Consider the following 20178-nt stretch of genomic DNA (forward strand, 5'->3'; position numbering starts at 1 on the left):
TAATTTGTGTTCTTCAAAAAACTTGCTTATTCATTAAAATTATCTCTTGGCATAAAATTTCTTACAATAAACATTGTAGTATCTATATCTGTAGAATCTATAGGATTAAATTATAGAATCTATAAACTCATTTTCATTTCTGGTATTGGTTTTTTGTGTGTATGTTTTGTTTTCTCATCAGTCTTATCAGGCGTTTGTTAATAACATTTTTGAAGAACAAACATTTGAATTTAATTATTTTTCTATTTGTTTTATATCATTAATTTTTGCTATTTCCTTTCAACTTTGGGACTTTTGATTTGCTGTTTTTATCTAGTTTTTTCTTTTCTTTTAATGAATATGAATATTTTATTTTCAACTTTCCTTCTTTTCTAAATATACATTCTTATTTATAAATGCCCCTCCAAGTACTGCTTTAGTTAACATGTATCCCACCGGTTTTCATTGCTATGTGTTTTTCCTTCCATATTTCTGGTTCTACTAATGTGCATGTTTAAAGTCTGTTACTTTAGTCCCTACCTTGAACTTTCACATGCCTCATTAACTTATTAAAGCCTAATCAGTATTTTTACCATCTTCCTGATTAATACAAGGACCTTGAAACACTATTAAATTTAATCATCTCTCACACAGCTTATTTGCTATTGTTATAATATATTTTAATTTTATCTTGTCTTCCTTTTAAATTCCACAAAGCACTTTTATCATTATTTTATGCCCTATCTGTATAGATTAACCTATATATTTCCAATTTCTCACTCTTTTCCCATCTCTAATCATCAGTCCAGTATCACTGACCTTTCTTCCACTTGAGGTAAATCCTTTAGCATTTCCTTTGGCTGAGGTTCTGTTCATCACAAATATGACATTTTTGTTTGAAAATATCTATATTTTTGTCATTTTTGAAAGATACTTTTGCTCTGAATGGAAATTTACATTGATAGTTATTTTTTAAGTACATTAAAGATATTCCATTGTCTTCTGGCTTCCATGATTTCTGTTGAGTTAACTATAAATCTTTTAAGTTCTTAGTTTCCATATTTACTCATTTTCTTCAGTTCTTTTTCATACTACCTTGCCATTTTAAAATAATCTCCTCTTTACCCATGTTTTCAGTTTCTTTTCACCAGACCTATTTTCCACCTCCTAAATTTCCCATATCTGTAGTATTTTTAGAAGTCATACTTTTTTTCCTGAGCCTCACAATAACTTCTTTCCTTTTATATTTTGGGGTGTTTTTTTTTTTTAACTCATTCCTTGTCATTGTATCCGTGTGGGAGTTCCTTAAGATCCAGTTACAAAGTGCATTGCCTTAGAGATTTAATTTTTTTCTGTTCAAGTCATGAAACTACATTTTGACATGAAACTACGTTAAACTTTTCTGAGCACCCAGGAAATGTGAATGTGGGCAATAAATCCACATTAGTCAGCTTACAGTTATAAATTCTTAGAAGAGATTTTATTTTTTTCCATCCACCACTCCTGTTATGAAGACAGTTTTCCTTTCAGGCCTTTAGTTGGGGCCAGAAGAAGGGACTATTATTGCTAGTACACCTTTCTGCTAATTCTGTGGGCTTTTGGAATCTCAGCTTTGTACTAGGGAAGCCAAATTCTACCATCCCACCACCACCCCCATTCAATGAAAAACTGAAACTCCTCAAAACTATAAGCACTTTTGAAAAAAAAATTTTCTTGCTAAAATGTCTAACATTGTTTGGATATTTAGATGTAATTAATATACTTAAATGCCAAATCACACATTTTATATGTTTCTCTATTAACTTCTTTAATGAACCAGGCTACTTGATCAGATAATTTGTTTTATCAGTAATAGCAAGGTAGTTGTAGTGTGACCTCTCAGCCAGAAATGTAAAAGTAGGCTTTTTCAATAAAATGAGAAGTCCCAATACTGCTAAAATAGTGTTCTTACTGTGTTTTAACAGATTATAATATGATGTTAGGCTGTTTTTTAACAGAAAAATAGCCAATGTCAGACATTATACCTCAGTGTTCATTTAGAGTTCATGAATTAGTCACATCTTTATATATCTATTCTAGAGGAAGAGTTCACTCTTGAAAAATCAGAAATAAGAGAAGTTATTACATTTCCCCCCCTTTGTTGTCATATTGTAATGTCTCTCCTAAAACCTTATATGCTCCAGTTTTTTTAAATACAGATTTATTGTATCACACACCATAGAATTTACGTATTTAAATATAAAATTCTTTTGTTTTTTGTATATTCACAGAGTTGTACACACATCACTACAGTCAATTTTAGAACATTTCGTCATCTAAGACAGACTATTAAGATACTTCCCATTTTCCACACCTTTTCAATCCTAGGAAACCTCTGATCTACTTTCTGTCTCTGTACATTTCTGGACATTTTATATAAGTGGAATTATACAATATGTGATATTTTGTGGGTTACTTCTTTCATGTAGTAGTACGTTTCAGAGTTCATCCATATTGTAACATATCAGCACTGTATATTTTTTATTGCCAAATAATATTGCATTGTATGGATATGCCACTTCTTATTAATCCATTTGACAGTTGATGGACATTTCATATTTCTACTCTTTGGCCATTTTAAGTAATTCTACTATGATCATTCATGTACAGGTTTTTGATATTTTCATTTCGCTTGGACATGTACCAAGGAGTAGGATGCCTGGGTCACATGTTTAACTTTTTGAGGAACTGTTAGACTACCTTCCAAAGCATCTGTACCCTTTACAGTGTGTGAGGGTGCCAGTTTCTCCACATTTCTCAGAGTACAGTAATCATCTTAGTAGGCATGAATTGGTATCCCATTTTGGTTTTTGATTTACATTTCTTGAATGCATAATGATGTTGAGCATCTTTTTATTTGCTTATTATTCATTTGTATGTCTTCATTGGAGAAATTATTCTTTGTCCATTTTTAGTTGGGCTATTTTATCCTTTATTATTATATGTGTTCTTTCATTTTCTAGTTACAGATCTCTTAACTAGATACATGATTTTGAAAAAATTTTCTCCCATTCTGTCATCGTCTTTTCACTTGATGATGTCCTTTAAAAGCACAAAAAGCTTTAGTTTTGATGATGTCCACTTCATCATTTTTCCTTATGTCACTGTGCTTTTGGTGCCATATCTAAAAACACATTGCCTAATGCAAAATCACAAGACTTCTTTTTATCTAATTTAATTTTTTATTTAAGAAAATTTAAAGCATTACCCATAAAGAAAAATTTTTGTTTGTTTTTACAGTTTCAACGTGAGGAAATTTTTAAGGGGAAAAAAACACTCATAATCTCACTGACCTAGGAGCCATTTATGTTTGGAATATTGTCATTTCCTTATTAGTATGTGCATATACTTATTATTGATACTCTTTGTTAAGTGCTGTGTTCTGATATTTTTTGTGTTTATAGATGATATTCATAATTTTAATTTAAAGGCTATATAACATAGCCAGCTTATTTTCCAGCTGTGTAATACAACTTCTTTATAGTTCTTTTTTTTAATATAGAACTCCAGTTAACACTGACAGACATGTAACTCTTTAGGCATGGAATTATGGGATTAAAGGATGTAAACATCTTTATAGTTCTTATATGACATCATATTGCTTCTAGAAAACATTAAACTGTGCTTTTGTTTGCTGCTAAGTCACTTCAGTCGTGTCCGACTCTGTGTGACCCCATGGACGGCAGCCTACCAGGCTCCTCCATCCATGGGATTCTCCAGGCAAGAGTACTGGAGTGGGTTGCCATTGTGGTTTTGTTTAGTAAACAGTTAAAATTTTTGTCCATTTATTTTGAAGTTGATGGACTTGTGATTTGAATTTTACTTTTGAGTGGCAATGTCAGTGATAATCCTCCATCCATAAAACTCAGTATCAATTTGTATGTGTATTTCTTCATCTGAAAAAAAAAAAGTACATCTAAACTGGAAAGCCTTGTTGTCTGAAGATAAATATGACATACTTAAAATTGAGTATTTTATGGTATCCTCTATTTTAAATAGTAATAATATAATTTGTTAAATTTTTTTAGGCTTCGGGAGCAGGAAAGAAAAGAAGCAGAAGAAGCTAGTCAAAAGGAAATAGAAGAATGGGAAAGAAAACTTCTAGCTCAAGCAGCTCCAACTTGTATGGAGACGATGTGGGAAATTCCAGCTATTGGGCATTTCCTTTGTTTAGCCCAGCAAATTTTAAATTTGCCAGAAATAGTCTTTTACGAATTGGAACGTTGTCTTCTGATGCCTCAGTGTAATGCTTTTCTATCTAAAATAATGACTTCTCTATTAAGTCCTCCCCATCGCAGACCTACCTTACATCGAAGACCTACTTTGCCTTATAGGACCTGGGAAGCAGCACTGAGACAGAGAGTGCAGCAGTGGTACACAGCTGTAGGGCAGACAGAAAATCCTGACAGCTGTGCTGAAAAACTTGGGCTGTGTCCTCAGTTTTTTAAAGTTCTTGGAGAAGTTAATCCATTGGAAGAAAAACCTTTTCATGAGCTACCTTTCTACCAAAAAGTATGGATACTTAAGGGTCTTTGTGACTTTGTGTATGAAACACAAAAGGAAGTTCAAGATGCTGTACTTGGGCAACCTATTCATGAATGCAGGGAAGTTATTCTTGGTTATGATTATTTGGAGAATGCTTATGTACATTTTCCACAGTTCTGTGGTGCAGATGTACGGATTTACAAACAAAGACCTTTTCAGGCCCCAGAATTTCCAATTCCACCCATTAAAATACAAAGAGTACCTCGGATTAAACTGGAGAAATTGAAGTGTGACTATGTGAGTGCAAGTAATGGAGAGCATAGGTGTAGTAGAGAAGCCCTGCCCTCTGCCTTCAGAAAAGAGCAGGAAATTAATTTTGATCCAACCTGCTGCCCTGCTAAAATGAACTTAGATAATCATGACATCTCTGTTGAAACAGAAGTGAAGTCTAACTGTGAAATTAGAATTCGCAGGCCCTGTGAAATGAATATAACTGATTGTTGTAAAGAAAATTTAGAGAAACCGAGAAGTCCAGGGGAGGTTACTAGCTTTGGAGAGCCTCTCAGTCCAGGTGAAATAAGGTTTATAGAAAATCAGGAAAAATACGGTGAAGCTTCCAGAGTAAAGCTTGAACCCAGTCCGTTAAAAGAAAATGCTCTGAAATCTTGCCAGATACATGTAAATGGAAGCCACAGTGATCATCCAGACATTAACTGCCACAAAGTTGTAAGGGATATTCTATTAGAACAGTCACTGCAGAGCCACAAGAAACTTAAACTAACTAAAATGAGGGCAAAAAAGAAGAAAAAGAAAAAAAAGAAATTGAAAGATATTTTGAATGAAAACTTACAGAGAAAGCGCGAAAGTCTTCATTCCCTTCCATTCAAGTCTTACAAACCTGAGATCCAAAATAAGTTACTGATCATCAAAAAGAAAGCAAAACACAAGAAGCACAAATCTGGTAAGCTGACACAAATGGGCAACGATTACATTTTAGCATACTTCAAGTAGTTCTTTCAATTAGGCATCATGGAAGGCTCTGATTGACAAAATGAAATATATTTTGTGTGTGTGTGTGTGTGTGTGAAAAGTTTTATATTAGTCCCCGTAATTAAAACCCGGAGCAGAAGAAGTTTTACATACTAGCAACAACAAAATACCGATGTAATATATTTGAATTTAATTCTCAGTTGAAAATCTTTGAACATTCTCTGGACCAGTTTCTCCATAAGTGATCCTTGCCATCCTTTTTAAGAAGTGTTTTTTTCCCCACCTTAAGGGCAGTTCCGTGCAGTGGACAAAGCACTGATGTCAGGACCTAGCATTCCTAAAACTAAAGTTCATAGCAACTAGCTTCTTAAACTAAGGCAAGTTAGAGTCTCTTTCTGGGTCCTAGTTTTTTCCCACATTATATATTTTTAGCACTCTGGAAAGTTCTCTTAGTATATATTTTCATATCCAGAAAAAATGTTGTCTATAAGGAAAAAATTACATCAACTTAATAACTTATGGGCTTCCCTGGTGGCTCAGATAGTAAAGCGTCTGCCTTCAATGCTGGAGACCCACGTTCGATCTCTGGGTCAAGAAGAGCCCCTGGAGAAGGAAATGGCAACCCACTCCAGTACTCTTGCCTGGGAAATTCCATGGACAGAGGAGCCTGGTAGGCTACAGTCCATTGGGTTGCAAAGAGTCGGACATGACTGAGCAACTACTTTACTTTAATAACTTATGAAGCTTATTTGTTTTAAGGGTTTGTAAGTTTGTCTTACACCAAATTTAAGTACTCATTGTATTTGTCACAAGCCTGTTTGAACGTTAACAACAAGAAAATCTTACGAATAAAGTTTTCAGTGAGTGATTGCGCTGCATTTTAAATTAGTCAGGTGCTTTTGCTTTTCCTGTTGTTTGCCATTTAATCAATTTTTGTCTCAGTTACCAATAGGATGGATGAGATAAAAGCTTCTTTTAATTAACCCTAAGAAAATGTTGCCTGATTGGGAAAAGCTTGAATGTTTTACAGAAACAAGTTGCGGTTTATCATCATTTGTGGGTTTCAGTTTTTTACTCTTTCCCTCAGTAACAAAGATAATTAAGATTTGACAATAACTTAATGAGTTGGCAAATAAGGGAAGTGAACTTTGTTTAGTTGATATATTTGCTGTTATACCTTAGTTGTTTAAATCACTAAATACAATTAAATACTTTTAAATGTGTATGTAATATATAATTGATAAAGAAATAGTATAAAATTTACCATCAAGAACAGGCTTAATTTGTTGAACTAAAAATTGCAGAGTGATCCACAATGATCTATATGATAAAAAGGTACAGTTTTTTTTAAGGTAACTCTCAGTAATAAATCCATTAAATTTTACAAGCAATCCATTAGGCTATGTAAATTTATTTTGACTGATTTACCAAGTTCTCTTTGAAATGTTAGCCTCTAAAATAGTAAGTAATATTTTTAAATTTAAAAACTTTTTTCACTTCTAAAGTATGTAGTTTTATTAATACCATTGTCACCTAAAACCTTCTAAGTGTTCATTTATGACCTACTATTCATGTGTTCAAATGTAATTATGACTTATTTATGATGGTTTATAGAATAGATATTGATGGTAGCTCCTATACAGACTACCAATTGCAAAAGAAAAGCATTAGCTCCTGAGGACTGAATTAAAAGGAGTTTATATTGTAAACACACAAAGTGTTGCTACAGTTTTTAAATGAAAGTTTGGAGTGTGTGTAGGTCAGATATAAAATCTGTGGGAGTTGCATGTCCAGTTCTAGACAAGTATATGAAAAAAACTCGAAAGCAAATTCAGTGAGTACTTGTGCATGCTCTCAGAGCCTGTTGTTGGGAAGAAAAGGCTTTCAGCATGAAGTAGAAGAAAATAATGCACTTGCCTATATACTTTCTCTTTTTTTCTTCAGAGCAAATTTTAGAAAGTCAGTTTTCCATGACAAAAATACTAGCATCTGGCTAATACACTTTTCCTCTCCCTTGTTAGTACTGAGTAAGCATAGACCAATTATTTTTCTTCATTGGACACTAAACTTCTTACTATCATAACAGTATTATATAAAATGATATAACAACAAAACATTTATTTTACATCATTCTGTATACTTGTCTTTCTGATACTTTGCCCTGAGCTTTTTTTTTTTTAATTAGATATTCAACTTCAGGGCCTTTTATAGTTGGTTTTGGGCATATCCTAATCCAGTGTTTTCTTTCTTACTCTTTAAAAGTGAGCCTCATGGTCATAGGTTTAGGAACTTGTCCTCTTATAGATTCACATTTTGCATTAATACAGGTCCACAATGCAGCTTACAAAACTTTGTACCAGATATTTCAGAAATTTTCAGATTTTAGAAGGGTATGCATGTAATGTTTATTAAATAACATCCCCAGTGGACCTTAGGGCCACCCTGTAATCAAATGTATAATTTCTACAGGAAAATGTATGAATAGTCTAAATGAGATGAAGACTGTAAAGAACCTCATAACACTTGATCATGTTTTGATAGAAGTTGTTTTTAAAATTTTAGTTTTCAGAAACTTTTGGACTTCAGAATTACACATATATGATTCTCAGCTGGTGTATTAAGGACTCCAGAAAATCTTGAAGAAAACTGTTTAGTTTTGTTTAACCTAGTATTTTTCAAGTTTACTTGAATACAGAACTGCCGGGGTCCAGCCCCAGTGGATCCAGGGAATTCGAAGTGGGGATGGAGTCAACGAGGAAAAACTTATTTATTTAGAAATATAAAGAGAGGTTAGGAAAGACTAGTGTAGTAGAAAATTTAGAGGAGGAGAGAGGCTGTATTCCTTTGTTTACATAGAAAGCCAATAAAGCCCTGAGACAAGGGACTTGAACCATCTACGTAGGGCCACAGGCGCCCGCTTGAATAGCAGAGGGTGCCCCGCATTGGGCAGTCTCTCGTGTGGGTCTTAGAAGCCCGGGCAAATAAGTAGACACAGCTAGCCTCTAAGCCCCAGATGGGAATCAGCCAGAAAATAGAGTAAGAAAGAAAAGAATACATGGGGGAACCAGTCTTTCCAGTGACTGGTCCATCCTTTATTGTCCAGAAAAGCTTTTTATACTTTTGATTGTACATAGAGATCAATGGATAATACAAAATTATGCAGTGTCAGCAGCCCTGACTCTTATTGAGACCAGGCTTTCTCTCTGCATACCTAGCTGTATACACAAGTCTTAGGTGATTTGCATCATCTTCTGGTCAGGAAGCCTATTAGCATTTTATGGCCCTTTTCTGATAAGGTCTGTCAACCAGAAAACTTATTTGCCTTAAAAGTGTTGTTCTTTCCAAAGTCTGGTGCCACTCTCAGAAAGCACTAAATAAAGTTACATTCTTATATAGCAAGGACACAACAATTTATAACAAGGAAAGAGGAGTACAGTGATTTATAACAAAGAGAAAGTTCACTAACTCAAAAGTCTAGTGTTGCTAACATCAAAACTAGTATATTCCTTTTTCTATATCCCAATTACATTGATTAATATCCTCCAGGTGCCTAAAAGATAAAGAATATGAAGGCCTGGCAGCAGTCATTGACTCAACAGTGAAACCCATCACCAGTATAATTTTTAGCTCTTTAGAAAAGGCTCTATATCTTTAAGATGTTTTAAGCTTCATGCCTCTCGCGGTTGGGGGCCTGTAAACAATCACAAGTTGTAAAAGGCTCTAACTGTCAGGCAAGTTAGAGAGCCATCAGAGGGATTTGAGCTGAGACACTCCTTTCATATGCAGGAGACCAGTTGGAGCTCTAAGTTAACTTTTTCCAGAGAAAGGTGGTCGAGGATAGCCCCCTGTAATGTCAGAAGAGTATAGTATAGCAGACAATAAACAGTCAGATTTTGGTTTCGGGGTAGATGTTCAGGCAGAGGACCCCTTGAGACCTGACTCACCTTCCCCCGTCAGGTCTCTCCGCATGACCTTGTCATGGGTGGGATCTCCCGTGCTGGGTCCCGGCACAGAACTTTTTTTCAAGTAATAATATTCTGTAGAACAGCAGTCCCCAAGCTTTTTTGGCACCAGGGAAGACACTTTTTCCATGGACGGGGGTGGGAGTAGTTGGGGAGGGTGATGGGTCACGTGGTAATGGGGGTGGGCAGTGGCAGAGAAAGCTTTGCTCACTTGCCACTCGCTGTACAGCCCAGTTCCTACCAAGCCAAGACCCAGTACCAGTCCCTGCATCAGTTCCAATCTGAGGCCCAGGGGTTGGGGACCCTTGCTGTAGAATATGCTTTGGGATAAGCTGTGTCATCCATGGCTGATTTATGAACCTCTACTTAGGGTAGACTAGATGTGGTTGGTCTAGATTTATGTAGTCAGCCTGGTCCATTTTCTGTTGATTACATGTACCTGAAATTTTGGTGGACTCCTCAGGTCAGTGAAACCTTCTTATTGTAATGGCAGATGATTTTTAGTAGAAGGCACAAAGACAAATTGGGTGAAAATGATTTGCTAATTTAAGTGCACTGAGGCAGTTTTGTGACCCATAAACATTTTAGTCTATTTTCAGAATTAGACTTTTCTTTCTGCTTTTTTAAAATATAATTTTGTTTTTAATTTGTTTATGTGTGGCTGTGCTGGGTCTTTATTGTCATGCAGGCTTTTCTCTAGTTGCAGCAAGCGGAGGCTACTCTCTAGTGGCAGTGCACTGACTTCTCATTGCACTGGCTTCTCTAGTTACAGACTACAGGCTTTAGGGCACATGGGCTCAATAGTTGTGGTGCACAGGCTTAGTTGCTCTGCAATATGTGGAATCTTCCCAGACCAGGGATTGAACCTGTGTCTCCTCCACTGACAGGTGGATTGTTTACCACTGAGCCATCAGGGGAGCCCTCTTTCTGCCTTGTAAATTTTGAATTTATTTTCAATTATTTAAACCTGTTCCTTATTCTTAGAAACATTACAGAATATAAAAACATTGTCATTTTCCCAATTGTGCATACTTACAGCACCAGATACTTCTCCTTCATAATACTTATTTATAAAATTTATTCTTAATAGTTGCATTTATTTCTAGGTTATTTTGATGCTTGTCTCCCCTCATTTCTATAACATCCTTGAGAATAGAAGGATTATTTTTGGTTTTGCTCCCTAATACTTAGCACAATAACTGACACATTGCATAAGAATCTATTGAATGAATAAATAAACACACACAGTATGATTCTCCAAGATATATTAATAACTAAGATTTACCATTTAACATGTATTTTCATATTCTTTCAAAGCATTTTTATTTTTGAGTAGGATTATACTATACATACCATTTTGCAGTCTGCTTTTTTCCCCACATGACAGTTTACCATGAACATCTTTGTGCAATGAATAGATCTCTGTGCCATCATTTTAAATGAGTGCCTAGGATTCTGTTATGTGTATTGTGTAGTTCATTTAACTAGCTTCCTTAATGGACATTTCGATTGTTTTCAGTAACATACTATTGTAGATTGTACAGAGCAAATAGAGTTGACTGAAGTGAGTTATAAATTTTAAAAATGAGAGGATTTTTTATAAAACCTGAAAAAATAAACAGAAATGATTCACAGTACACTGACTGTTATGAAAAAGCTTGCGGTATTTTTAAGTTATTTATTTCAACTATTTTGGTTTGGAAGGCTTTTTCCCTACTTACATGGTCATTATTTTCAACCAAATCATTTTGTGTAGTTCATCTAAACCAACTAAAATAAACAGGACAAGTATTGTTATTTTCTTATTATTGAAGAAATTAAGATTCAAAATTAGTAAATAGCCTCATTTAATAATTGTTAAGTATACAGTAAAGACCATACAATCAAAGGTCAGAGAGGATAAATCAATGTATTCAATAGTATGATTTTATAGAGGATGAAGGACTTTGAAGAATAAGGGGGTTGGGTAGATGAAAGTGGTTAATAAGTGAGCAAAACCATGGAGGTATAAATAAGCAAAGTTTCACTGAGGAAGAGTAGAGTAATTAGAGAAGAACTTAAGGAAAAAGTTGAAAAGTTGATGGTTTAGAAGGCATTTGAATGATGGAAATATGCCATTTGGGGATGATCTCTTTCTGGGTTTATGGTGCTGTTTTAGATAATTGAATCAGGAATACAGTCTGGGAAATGAGGTTGAAATAAAATATATCAAATGTATAAAAAGTAATGAGCTGCATATAGGGAATGACTGAGAAAGTAATGTAATCTACAATATTTGATTATATTGAATAATCAGATAAACCTAGGCCTGTATTTTTGAAACAGTTGTATAATTCTGTGTTAATATTACTATAGATATGTATCTTTATGGAGAAAATTCTTAGAGAACCAATTCAAGATGCCAAGATACTGGAGTGAAAGAATTGATTATATTCCATGGCCTTGTATTTTAATGCCTTCTAGTTACCCCACCCCCCAAAACCCAGTACTCTTATAATGCTTACTGTGTACCAGGCACTATTCTAAGCCTTTTAAGTCTCATCTAAGTCTTAGAATAAATAAATAAAAGTAAAATGCCAACTTAAAAATATATATATATATATTAGCCAAGATATGGACATTTAGTAAATAAAGATCATATTTAGACTTTCTGTGACTTTACAGTCTAACAGGCACTTGCCAGAATTGCTAATAATACATATGCCCTTGGGTTTCTGATTTTAACAGTGATCAGTGTCTTAGTATAGTGATCAGTGTCTTAGTATTCATTCACATCAGAATCCCTAAAATGAAAGTACTGAGATAGAAGTATGTGTGTTGAATAGTTTTTAAATATGAGAATGCTGGATCTAGGAGCATTGAAGTGGAGGTCTGAGTAGTTCAGGGAGCCAAGGAGTGAATACAGGCAGGGATACCAGGTGAAGATAAAAATGAAGAGTAAGAGACTGAGGAAAGAGTTGGATTGGGAATGATAGTCACCTTAATTTTTCTGATGAAGTGTATCTCCTTATTCTTGACTACAGTTCTGTGCCTGTTAATAGTATAAATCTATATTTTTAATTCTATCTTTCCTTGTTAAGTTAGGCTTCCTTCTAGAGCTGATCTAAGCATAATTTTAAAAAACTTCATTAGGTTGTGCTTATATCATTAATTAGGAGGCCATATTTAGGTTTCCTTTTCCATTTTGAGGTACATGTTGATACTTTTTGCCATGTCTATGTTTTAGGCTCAGGAATTGTGTTGAAATTCTTTGTATGCTTTAAATTGACTTTTGACAGTTATATTTTATGAGACCAGGTGACTTAGGCCAATGGGTGTAAAACTCTGGGTATGATCAAGTAAGCCCCCTGGGGTGGGGGAAGTATGTAACTTGCCCTCTATATAACTTGTTTTTTAGTCATTTCCAGCTCTATGACCCTATGGACTGTATAGCCTGCCAGACTTCTCTGTCCATTGGTTTCCCAGGCAAGGATACTGGAGTGGGTTGCCCTGGAGCAAAAACAGATTACCAAATAAAGGCTGTGTGGTTTTATAGTATTCCATTCTCCATTTTAAAAGCAATAATTAATGAACAGTAACAGTTAATTTTTATTGATGAATATAGAAAACTTTGTATTCATATTGTTCCATTGAGGACAAAGATATTAAGTAATAGTGAATATGCAGATCTTATAACCCTAATTAAAGGAATGTTCTGAAACCAGTCAAATACAAATTACATCCCTGCAGAAAGCCTGAAAAAATGCAGTATTTTACCATAAAAAGAGCACAGCTTTGAAGTGAGACATATCTAGTACAAGTATGTGCTTCAGTGCATGTTAGTTATAAGTTCTCTGTTAATTTATTTACCTGATTATAGCCTGTTTATTTCTCTGTGAAAAATGAGCTAATACTTATCTTGCTGTAATTTCACAAAAATTAATGGAATAGTGAATGCATGGTACCCAGCATGGTGTCTGGCACATGGTAGGAATCAATAAATGGTAACTATGATTTTTAAGAGGTTAGAATTACATAATGGAAAAAGCATGAACTTTGGAGTTAAGAGGCCCTGGCTGTGGGGATTACTTATTATAGTGTAACACTTAAGTAAGTTAAAAACCTTTTGATCTTCATTTATCCCACATTAAAATGGAGGTTTTGCCTACTTTGGAAGGTTTCTTTGAGAATTAACTGAGATAATTTATATATCACCTTACTGACACTTAGTAAGTGCTCAGTAAATGTTAGTTTCCTTCCTAGGTCATGTTGTGAAACTCTTTGGCAAATTGTGTAAATTATTTACATTCTATTATAAAGTAGATTCAGAATTGTAAACAGTTAACCTGCCTCCCTTTCCCTATCCCCAAACTGAACATTTCTGATGAAGAGTAGGATTCTTATATTTAAGGATCTTAACTTGTATACAAAATGAATAATGGGATTTTTGTTGTCAGTAATTCCCAATCTAGTAAGGAAGAGAAACATATAAACAGATAATTGTAACACTGTATGGTAAGTGTTACATTAATTGATATATGTACAAAGTTGAATGGTAACAGAGAACATCAGAACAGGAATAATTAAAATGAAGGAGTAAGTTAATAAATTGAAGAAGGTTGAAAAATAATTAACATTTTGTTTAAACTCTTATCACAACGTATCTAAGGCAGATGAGAACCACTAACATGTGTTGATGATTTACCCTGTGCCTGATAGTAGTCTAAGCTCTTAGCATGCTTTAACTTGTATAATTCTCACAAAGTTGGAAATATTATTCCTGTTTTAGTGAAGCTGCACAAGGAAATAAAATAATTTGCTCAAGGTCTTGCAGCTTGTAAGTGGTTAGAGCGGAAATTCCAATCCAGGTAGTTTAATTCCAAAACTCCCAATACTAATTCCAGTTTCTAAATAACATTTAAGTTATCTAAATGACATGATGAAAGGAGGTTCCCAGTAATCACCTCAGCTGCTTAATTTATTTAAATAGAGTGGTTGTTAGAGTTAATTGAGAATTTATTATGTAAGTTTGGTGTTTCTGTGGCAATAATATCAAATTAATTGGAAATACAAAAAATGTCCTCTGTTGTGCTTGTAAATAAGTAAATACAAAATCAAATTATTTTTAAAAAGCTAGTTAGAGGCGTTCTGAGGGGTGGGGAATAGGAATGAGGAAGGATTTCATTTCCTTCAAACTGTCTTAAGTCAGCAAGCAATTAAATCTTTTCCTGTAAACTTTCGATAATAGTAAAGATAGCATGTCTCAGAGGAGAGACATTTTGGTGTTCAGATCCATCAGTCCACTTGAGAGTTACCTATTGCACCCAGTTTAGAAATCAGTTATTAGCTGTATTATATAGTAAGATAGTGCTCAGTCATGTCCAGCTCTTTGTGGTCCCCATGGACTGTAGCCTGCCAGGCTCCTCTGTCCATGGGATTTTCAAGGCAAGAATACTGGAGTGGATTACCACTTCCTATTCCAGGGGATCTTCTGGACCCAGGGATTGAACCCACATCCCTTGCGTCTCCTGCATTGACAGGTGGATTCTTTAGCAGTAGCACCACCTGGGAATCACTTCTCGGATATTGCTAAAGCAGCCCACCCACTTACCTATTTTTGTATAAATTTAGTTCTAATATTTGTACTGTGTGAGCACATAAGCAAATAAGAGTAATGAGAAAAGAAAATATATGTTAGGTTCTTAAATTTAATTGAAAGCAAAAGTCAGTAGCAGGTTGTTACCTATTAGAGCAAAACACTAAAACCCTTGTGAATCTCAGCAGTTGAAAATTTGCAGTAGTTCAAGTGTGGTATACTTGGATTCTATTGAGTCAAAGTTAGAAATGATTCAAATTATAGTTCTGTGATCTGATTTTACAAATACAAAAGAAAATACAACTATATTGTAAACTAGAATATGCTTATGACTTGAATAAAATGTGCTATCAGATTGATTGTTTTCATGCAAAATCATATCTATTAAGAAAATATTTAGAAAAGAACAATAGGAATTATTTAGTATAGCAATTTTCTCTTTTGAAAAAATAGTTTTTAAAGTGATTTTAGCATACAAATGATTGTGAGCTAAAATTAATTTTTTATTCCCTTACTTTGTAAACTTTTGGAGGGCAAGGTTTCCATTTTATAATTCTTTGTTGTCCCCATAAATTGTACTTGTGTCTCCTGTTTGTTAAATAATTTATTAATTGATTTTGCCAATTATAAATGGGGAAAAACATTTACTTTAATATGTTCCTTAAAATAAGATAGAGGCTGTATGTATGCAAGTATTTCTTTAGTCTGCTTAAATACATATTATAGATTATATATACTTTATGCTATAAACTGAAATTCTTTAAGAATATGGATTTATTTTTCCCTGTGGTTTCTGATTGCACAAATGGTGAGGTGCACTTTAAAGGGAAATGTTTACCTTGTTTTAAAACTGGTTATTAAATACTGCCAACAGCAGCCCATTAGGGGAGTGCAGAGCTAAAGAGATAGAAGGAAAATCTTGTTTCCTAAGCTGAGAAGATTTTCACATTAGGTCGAATAAAGAATATATAGTCTTCAGAATATATTTCTGTACAAGTTCCTGACTACAGAAGTCGTTGTTAAAGGTAAGGTTTTTTTTCCCTTATGTAACCTCATTTTAAGTTGTGAGTTATATTTTAACTAAGCGGTAGTAATATGACTTTTTATTTTCCAAATCTTATTGTAATTAATTCTGGTACCATGCAACACATTAGAGATTATAATAGTTTGGCTGTTAAGAAAACACCATTTGTTAATATGTCTGTTATGGGTAGTTACCGTTTGATATTTGCTTTTGCTGGGGCTTGTTTTGATTCATTTTTATTTGACTCACTAGAAGCCATCTGTTAGTTATAATTTAACTTTCAAGGTTCTATGTAATTTGCTTTTTGTTAATGAAATGCTATAAACAGCATTATGAAGCTTTTCTCTTTTAATCTTGAAAGGAAAAAAATCCATATCTAAAAAAGCAATCACAAAGAAGAGGAAAACTGTCACAAAGTCACCTACTGTACCAGAATTTCAGGTAAATGTTTCAATTTTGTCTCAAAGTTTTTCAGTTTAATTTTTTATATCTGTGTTTACATTGTTCCTCAAGAGACTGGCCAAGTTCCACCATAACACACAATACTTCAATGAAATATTTCCAACTATGACTTTTCCCCTGCAAGTGCAGACATAGCAATGATTTAATCTGCTAGTATTTCAGAAATTTTTACCTCTCTTTTTGTCTTGATATTTAAAAAATCTGTGGTTTGTTTATGCTATGCTATCTTATAGAAGTGGTTTAATAGAACTATGTTAAACTGTTAACTACAGTGTAGCATATAGTGTATGTGTGTGTATATACATATATACACACACACACATATATATATAAATGTGTTAAATGAAAGTCTTCCAAGAACAAACTCTAGTTTGTACATGCTAATATTGCCTAGGTAATCTATTTTAATTTGTTTGGGCACTGTAGAAATGATAGATTTATTAACTTAAAAAACAGTGTTTTTTTTTTAACACAGCTATATATGAACTTCAGAGAGACTATTAACTGAATGGTTTTTAAACATTTCTGCAAAAAGAAAAAAAGTACTTTTATGTTCTGCTGTGTGATTATGTGAAGAGTTTTCTGTTTGAAGCTGATACTGGAATAAGCAGAGAAGTTTACCTTAATTAAATAATATTTTTATTTTCTACTTTATAAAAGATGAGTTTTCTACAACAAATGACTTTCTAAAAATTTTCTTCTAGTAGTGTGTCCTATCTATTTCTGGTTTAGGTGATAAAACTAACAATTCCAAAAAATATAAGTGATGTTAAAATGTAACAAAAAAGAAAATAAAGGAGTAATAACTGAAAATATTGATAATATGTAATATGAGTTTAACAACTACATATATCCAAAAATGTAGACACATCCTTTTTTTTTTTTAAGTAAAATTTCTATTTTAGAAGTGTTTTTTTTTAATGGAAGTTAATAACTGGTCAAATTTAATACTTTTAAATGAACAATAAAGAAAATAGATATGTTTTTCTCTTAGTATTTTAGAATATTTTTAATGACATCCTTAGGATGAATAATTTCTACAGAATCCTTTTATATAAAGTAACCCTGGTTTCAGCATATTCCATAAAAAGAAAAAAAAGTATTTGCTGTTTATTTAGAGACCTTTCTACCATTGCCTGTGAGCCTTATTTAATGCTACAAGAGTATATGGTTATTCATTCTTCCACTGATTTCGTGCTTCTCCCACTTATTTTTTTTCCTTAATACCCCAAAGTATTCATCCTGGGAATATGAATCTCAAGACAGATCTGGTCCATTGTTGATATTTGCCTTCATCCCTATATTAAACTGATGATTTTTATATGTAGTAAGTAACACTGCATAAAGTAATTGTTTTTTTTTAATTGAAGGTGGTACTCATTAGTGAGGCATGAAAATTAATTTAGTATATTACATGGCCGGCATTTCTTTTTTAAGCTAACACAGTTAAAATAGAAGTTTTAAGAGTGTGTCAAATATAGTAAAGGTAATGTTATTTCATAAAACTTTGGTTTCCATTGTGTGTGTTTACTGACATGCAGTGTAAAATGTATTTTTGACCATGAGTTCTGGGCAAAAAAGTATGAAAAACACTGTCTTAAGTGATGCTTTTAGTTAGTTACTGACCATTTGCTTACCACTCAGAAACTGAAGGTCAAAAGTACATGTTTTTCTGAATTGAACTGTTTAAAATAAACAACATCCTCTTCCTGGTTCTTAAGGTTTTCTGGAAAGAGGGCAGGGCTGTGTGTTGGGGGTGGGTGGGGCTAGGGATGGGGAATAGACTTATGGGAACAGGTGTTCTTATTCCTAATTTATAATTTAAATACCATGGTAGTATTGAGGAAGAAAATTGACAGCCATCTCCCAAGAAATAGGTCATTTGCTTCAAATAAGCAAAGAATAGGAGATAATATTAGTCACTAGTAAACTTTGTTGTTACATGCGGAACTTACAGTTTTGCCTTTTAGAATAATTCTGTGATAGTTTCTTTAATTATTTGAAAGTCTTCCACATGTAAGAAGACTGGTTATTATAAAACAAGTGAATTTATTTCCTTCTCAAAAAGCTCTAACAATATGACATTTAGTACTTCAGAAACATGTCCAGGGATTAAATTGCATGAAGTTTTTTTCTTTTTTTTTTTTTAAGGTTCTGGTGAATTAAAAAAGTAAATCCTGTCTTTGACTTCAACTACTTTTTAATTTGATAGTTGTTGATTTTTTTTAGCTAGTTGAAATGGGTAAGCCTGTTTGTTTCAGGAAGAATCCATGTTTATTCATATAAACAAGTGATACCTATACCTCAGGACAAGACAGTAATCTCCCACTCCTGTTTAAAGTATACACTGTAAACAGTCAAAGGCCTGTTGTATTTATATTTGTGTGTATATTATAATGAGGCTGACCATATCTGTACCAGTTTTTCCTAGGAGTTATATCAGTGGTTCTCAAATGTTCAATGGCATAAAAAGAAACTTACACTTTTATTAAAAATGAAAAATCCTGGGTTTCATCCTCTAATGGTCCATCCTTGATTCAGAAAGTCTAGATAGATATTAGTAATCTGGACAGTGCTTAAGCGTGTAGATTCTGGAACCAAGCTACTTGGGTTAGAATGCCATTTTAGCACTAACTCTGTAACTTACTTAACTGCTCAAAGCTTCTAATTTCTCATATGTACAATGGGGTAATAATAATAGTTCCCACCTCACAAGGTTGTTATCAGGATTAAGTGATAGAACTTAATGTTTTATTATCTTATTTTTTAAATAAGCATGTCAGATGCTTCAGATAGTACTGTACTTGTGAGTAGGAAAATCAATTAATTATTGGTTAAAGAGCATCTATTACTGACCTTTACCACTTTCCCCAGCAACTTAAGAGCTTGGAATAAGTCTCAGATTTGGTCAGATTTCATCATTAATCCTACAAGTATTTGAAAAGTGAAAAACCAAGTGGTAGTATTTGCATCATTAGAGGGAAAACCTGTGCTTAGCCCTTCTTGCTGTAGTGCTTATCGGGAGTTATACATTTGGCATATAGGGGAAGTTGCCATGTTTTTACTTAGCAATAGTTTCAAAAAGTCAGGAAATATTTTTAGTCTTCAGCATGTGGGTGATTTAAGCTTTTGTGTCAGATTTAACAGTTTTACTGATTACTTTTGTTAAATTGTCTAGACTATTTTTTTGTTTTTCTATATCCGGTTTTGTAGTACAAGGAAGACTGTTAGATTGAAAAGTGAATATTGATTTTCTTAATAAAGTTAACTTTTACCAAGAATATTAATGTTTAATATTTGAAAGAGAAGCCTAATATTATGTGAATTTTCTTTTTGTGCACAGTTATAACAGAGTCATAGGAAGTATTCCTAAAACATGGTTTGTCAAGTCTCAAGATACAGTTTTAAAATAATTTAAGAACCTTATGTCATGTGTGCTTGCTCCTATTCCATGTGTGTGATTTATTCTAAAGTCTTCTTTGCAGAGAAAATCCAGAACCCAGGTGTTGACTAAGATTTATATAGAAGTATTGTTTTTCAGCATAAGCATAAACTCAACGATCCTTAACATACCTCTGAAAAAAACTGTTGCTCCATTTAACCAATGGAGAAACTAAGGGATATGAAATAAAGTACTATCCTCAATGTGACAGTTTGGGATT

At 33.5% G+C, this 20178-nt stretch overlaps 1 protein-coding gene across 2 annotated transcripts in view; it reads left to right on the forward strand.

Annotated features, from left to right (window-relative positions):
• The window catches only part of LOC120860216 (uncharacterized protein KIAA2026-like), a 103643-nt gene that overhangs the window by 46975 nt on the left and 36490 nt on the right, over window positions 1–20178 (forward strand). For both annotated transcript variants that reach the window (XM_040235999.1, XM_040236000.1), the window contains exons 3-4: window positions 4047–5464; window positions 16416–16495. In XM_040235999.1, the coding sequence (XP_040091933.1) occupies window positions 4047–5464; window positions 16416–16495 (1498 nt within the window). The remainder of the gene's footprint in view (window positions 1–4046; window positions 5465–16415; window positions 16496–20178) is intronic.

This window comes from Oryx dammah, unplaced genomic scaffold, assembly GCF_014754425.2.
Source record: "Oryx dammah isolate SB20612 unplaced genomic scaffold, SCBI_Odam_1.1 HiC_scaffold_11050, whole genome shotgun sequence".
Taxonomy (NCBI): domain Eukaryota; kingdom Metazoa; phylum Chordata; class Mammalia; order Artiodactyla; family Bovidae; genus Oryx; species Oryx dammah.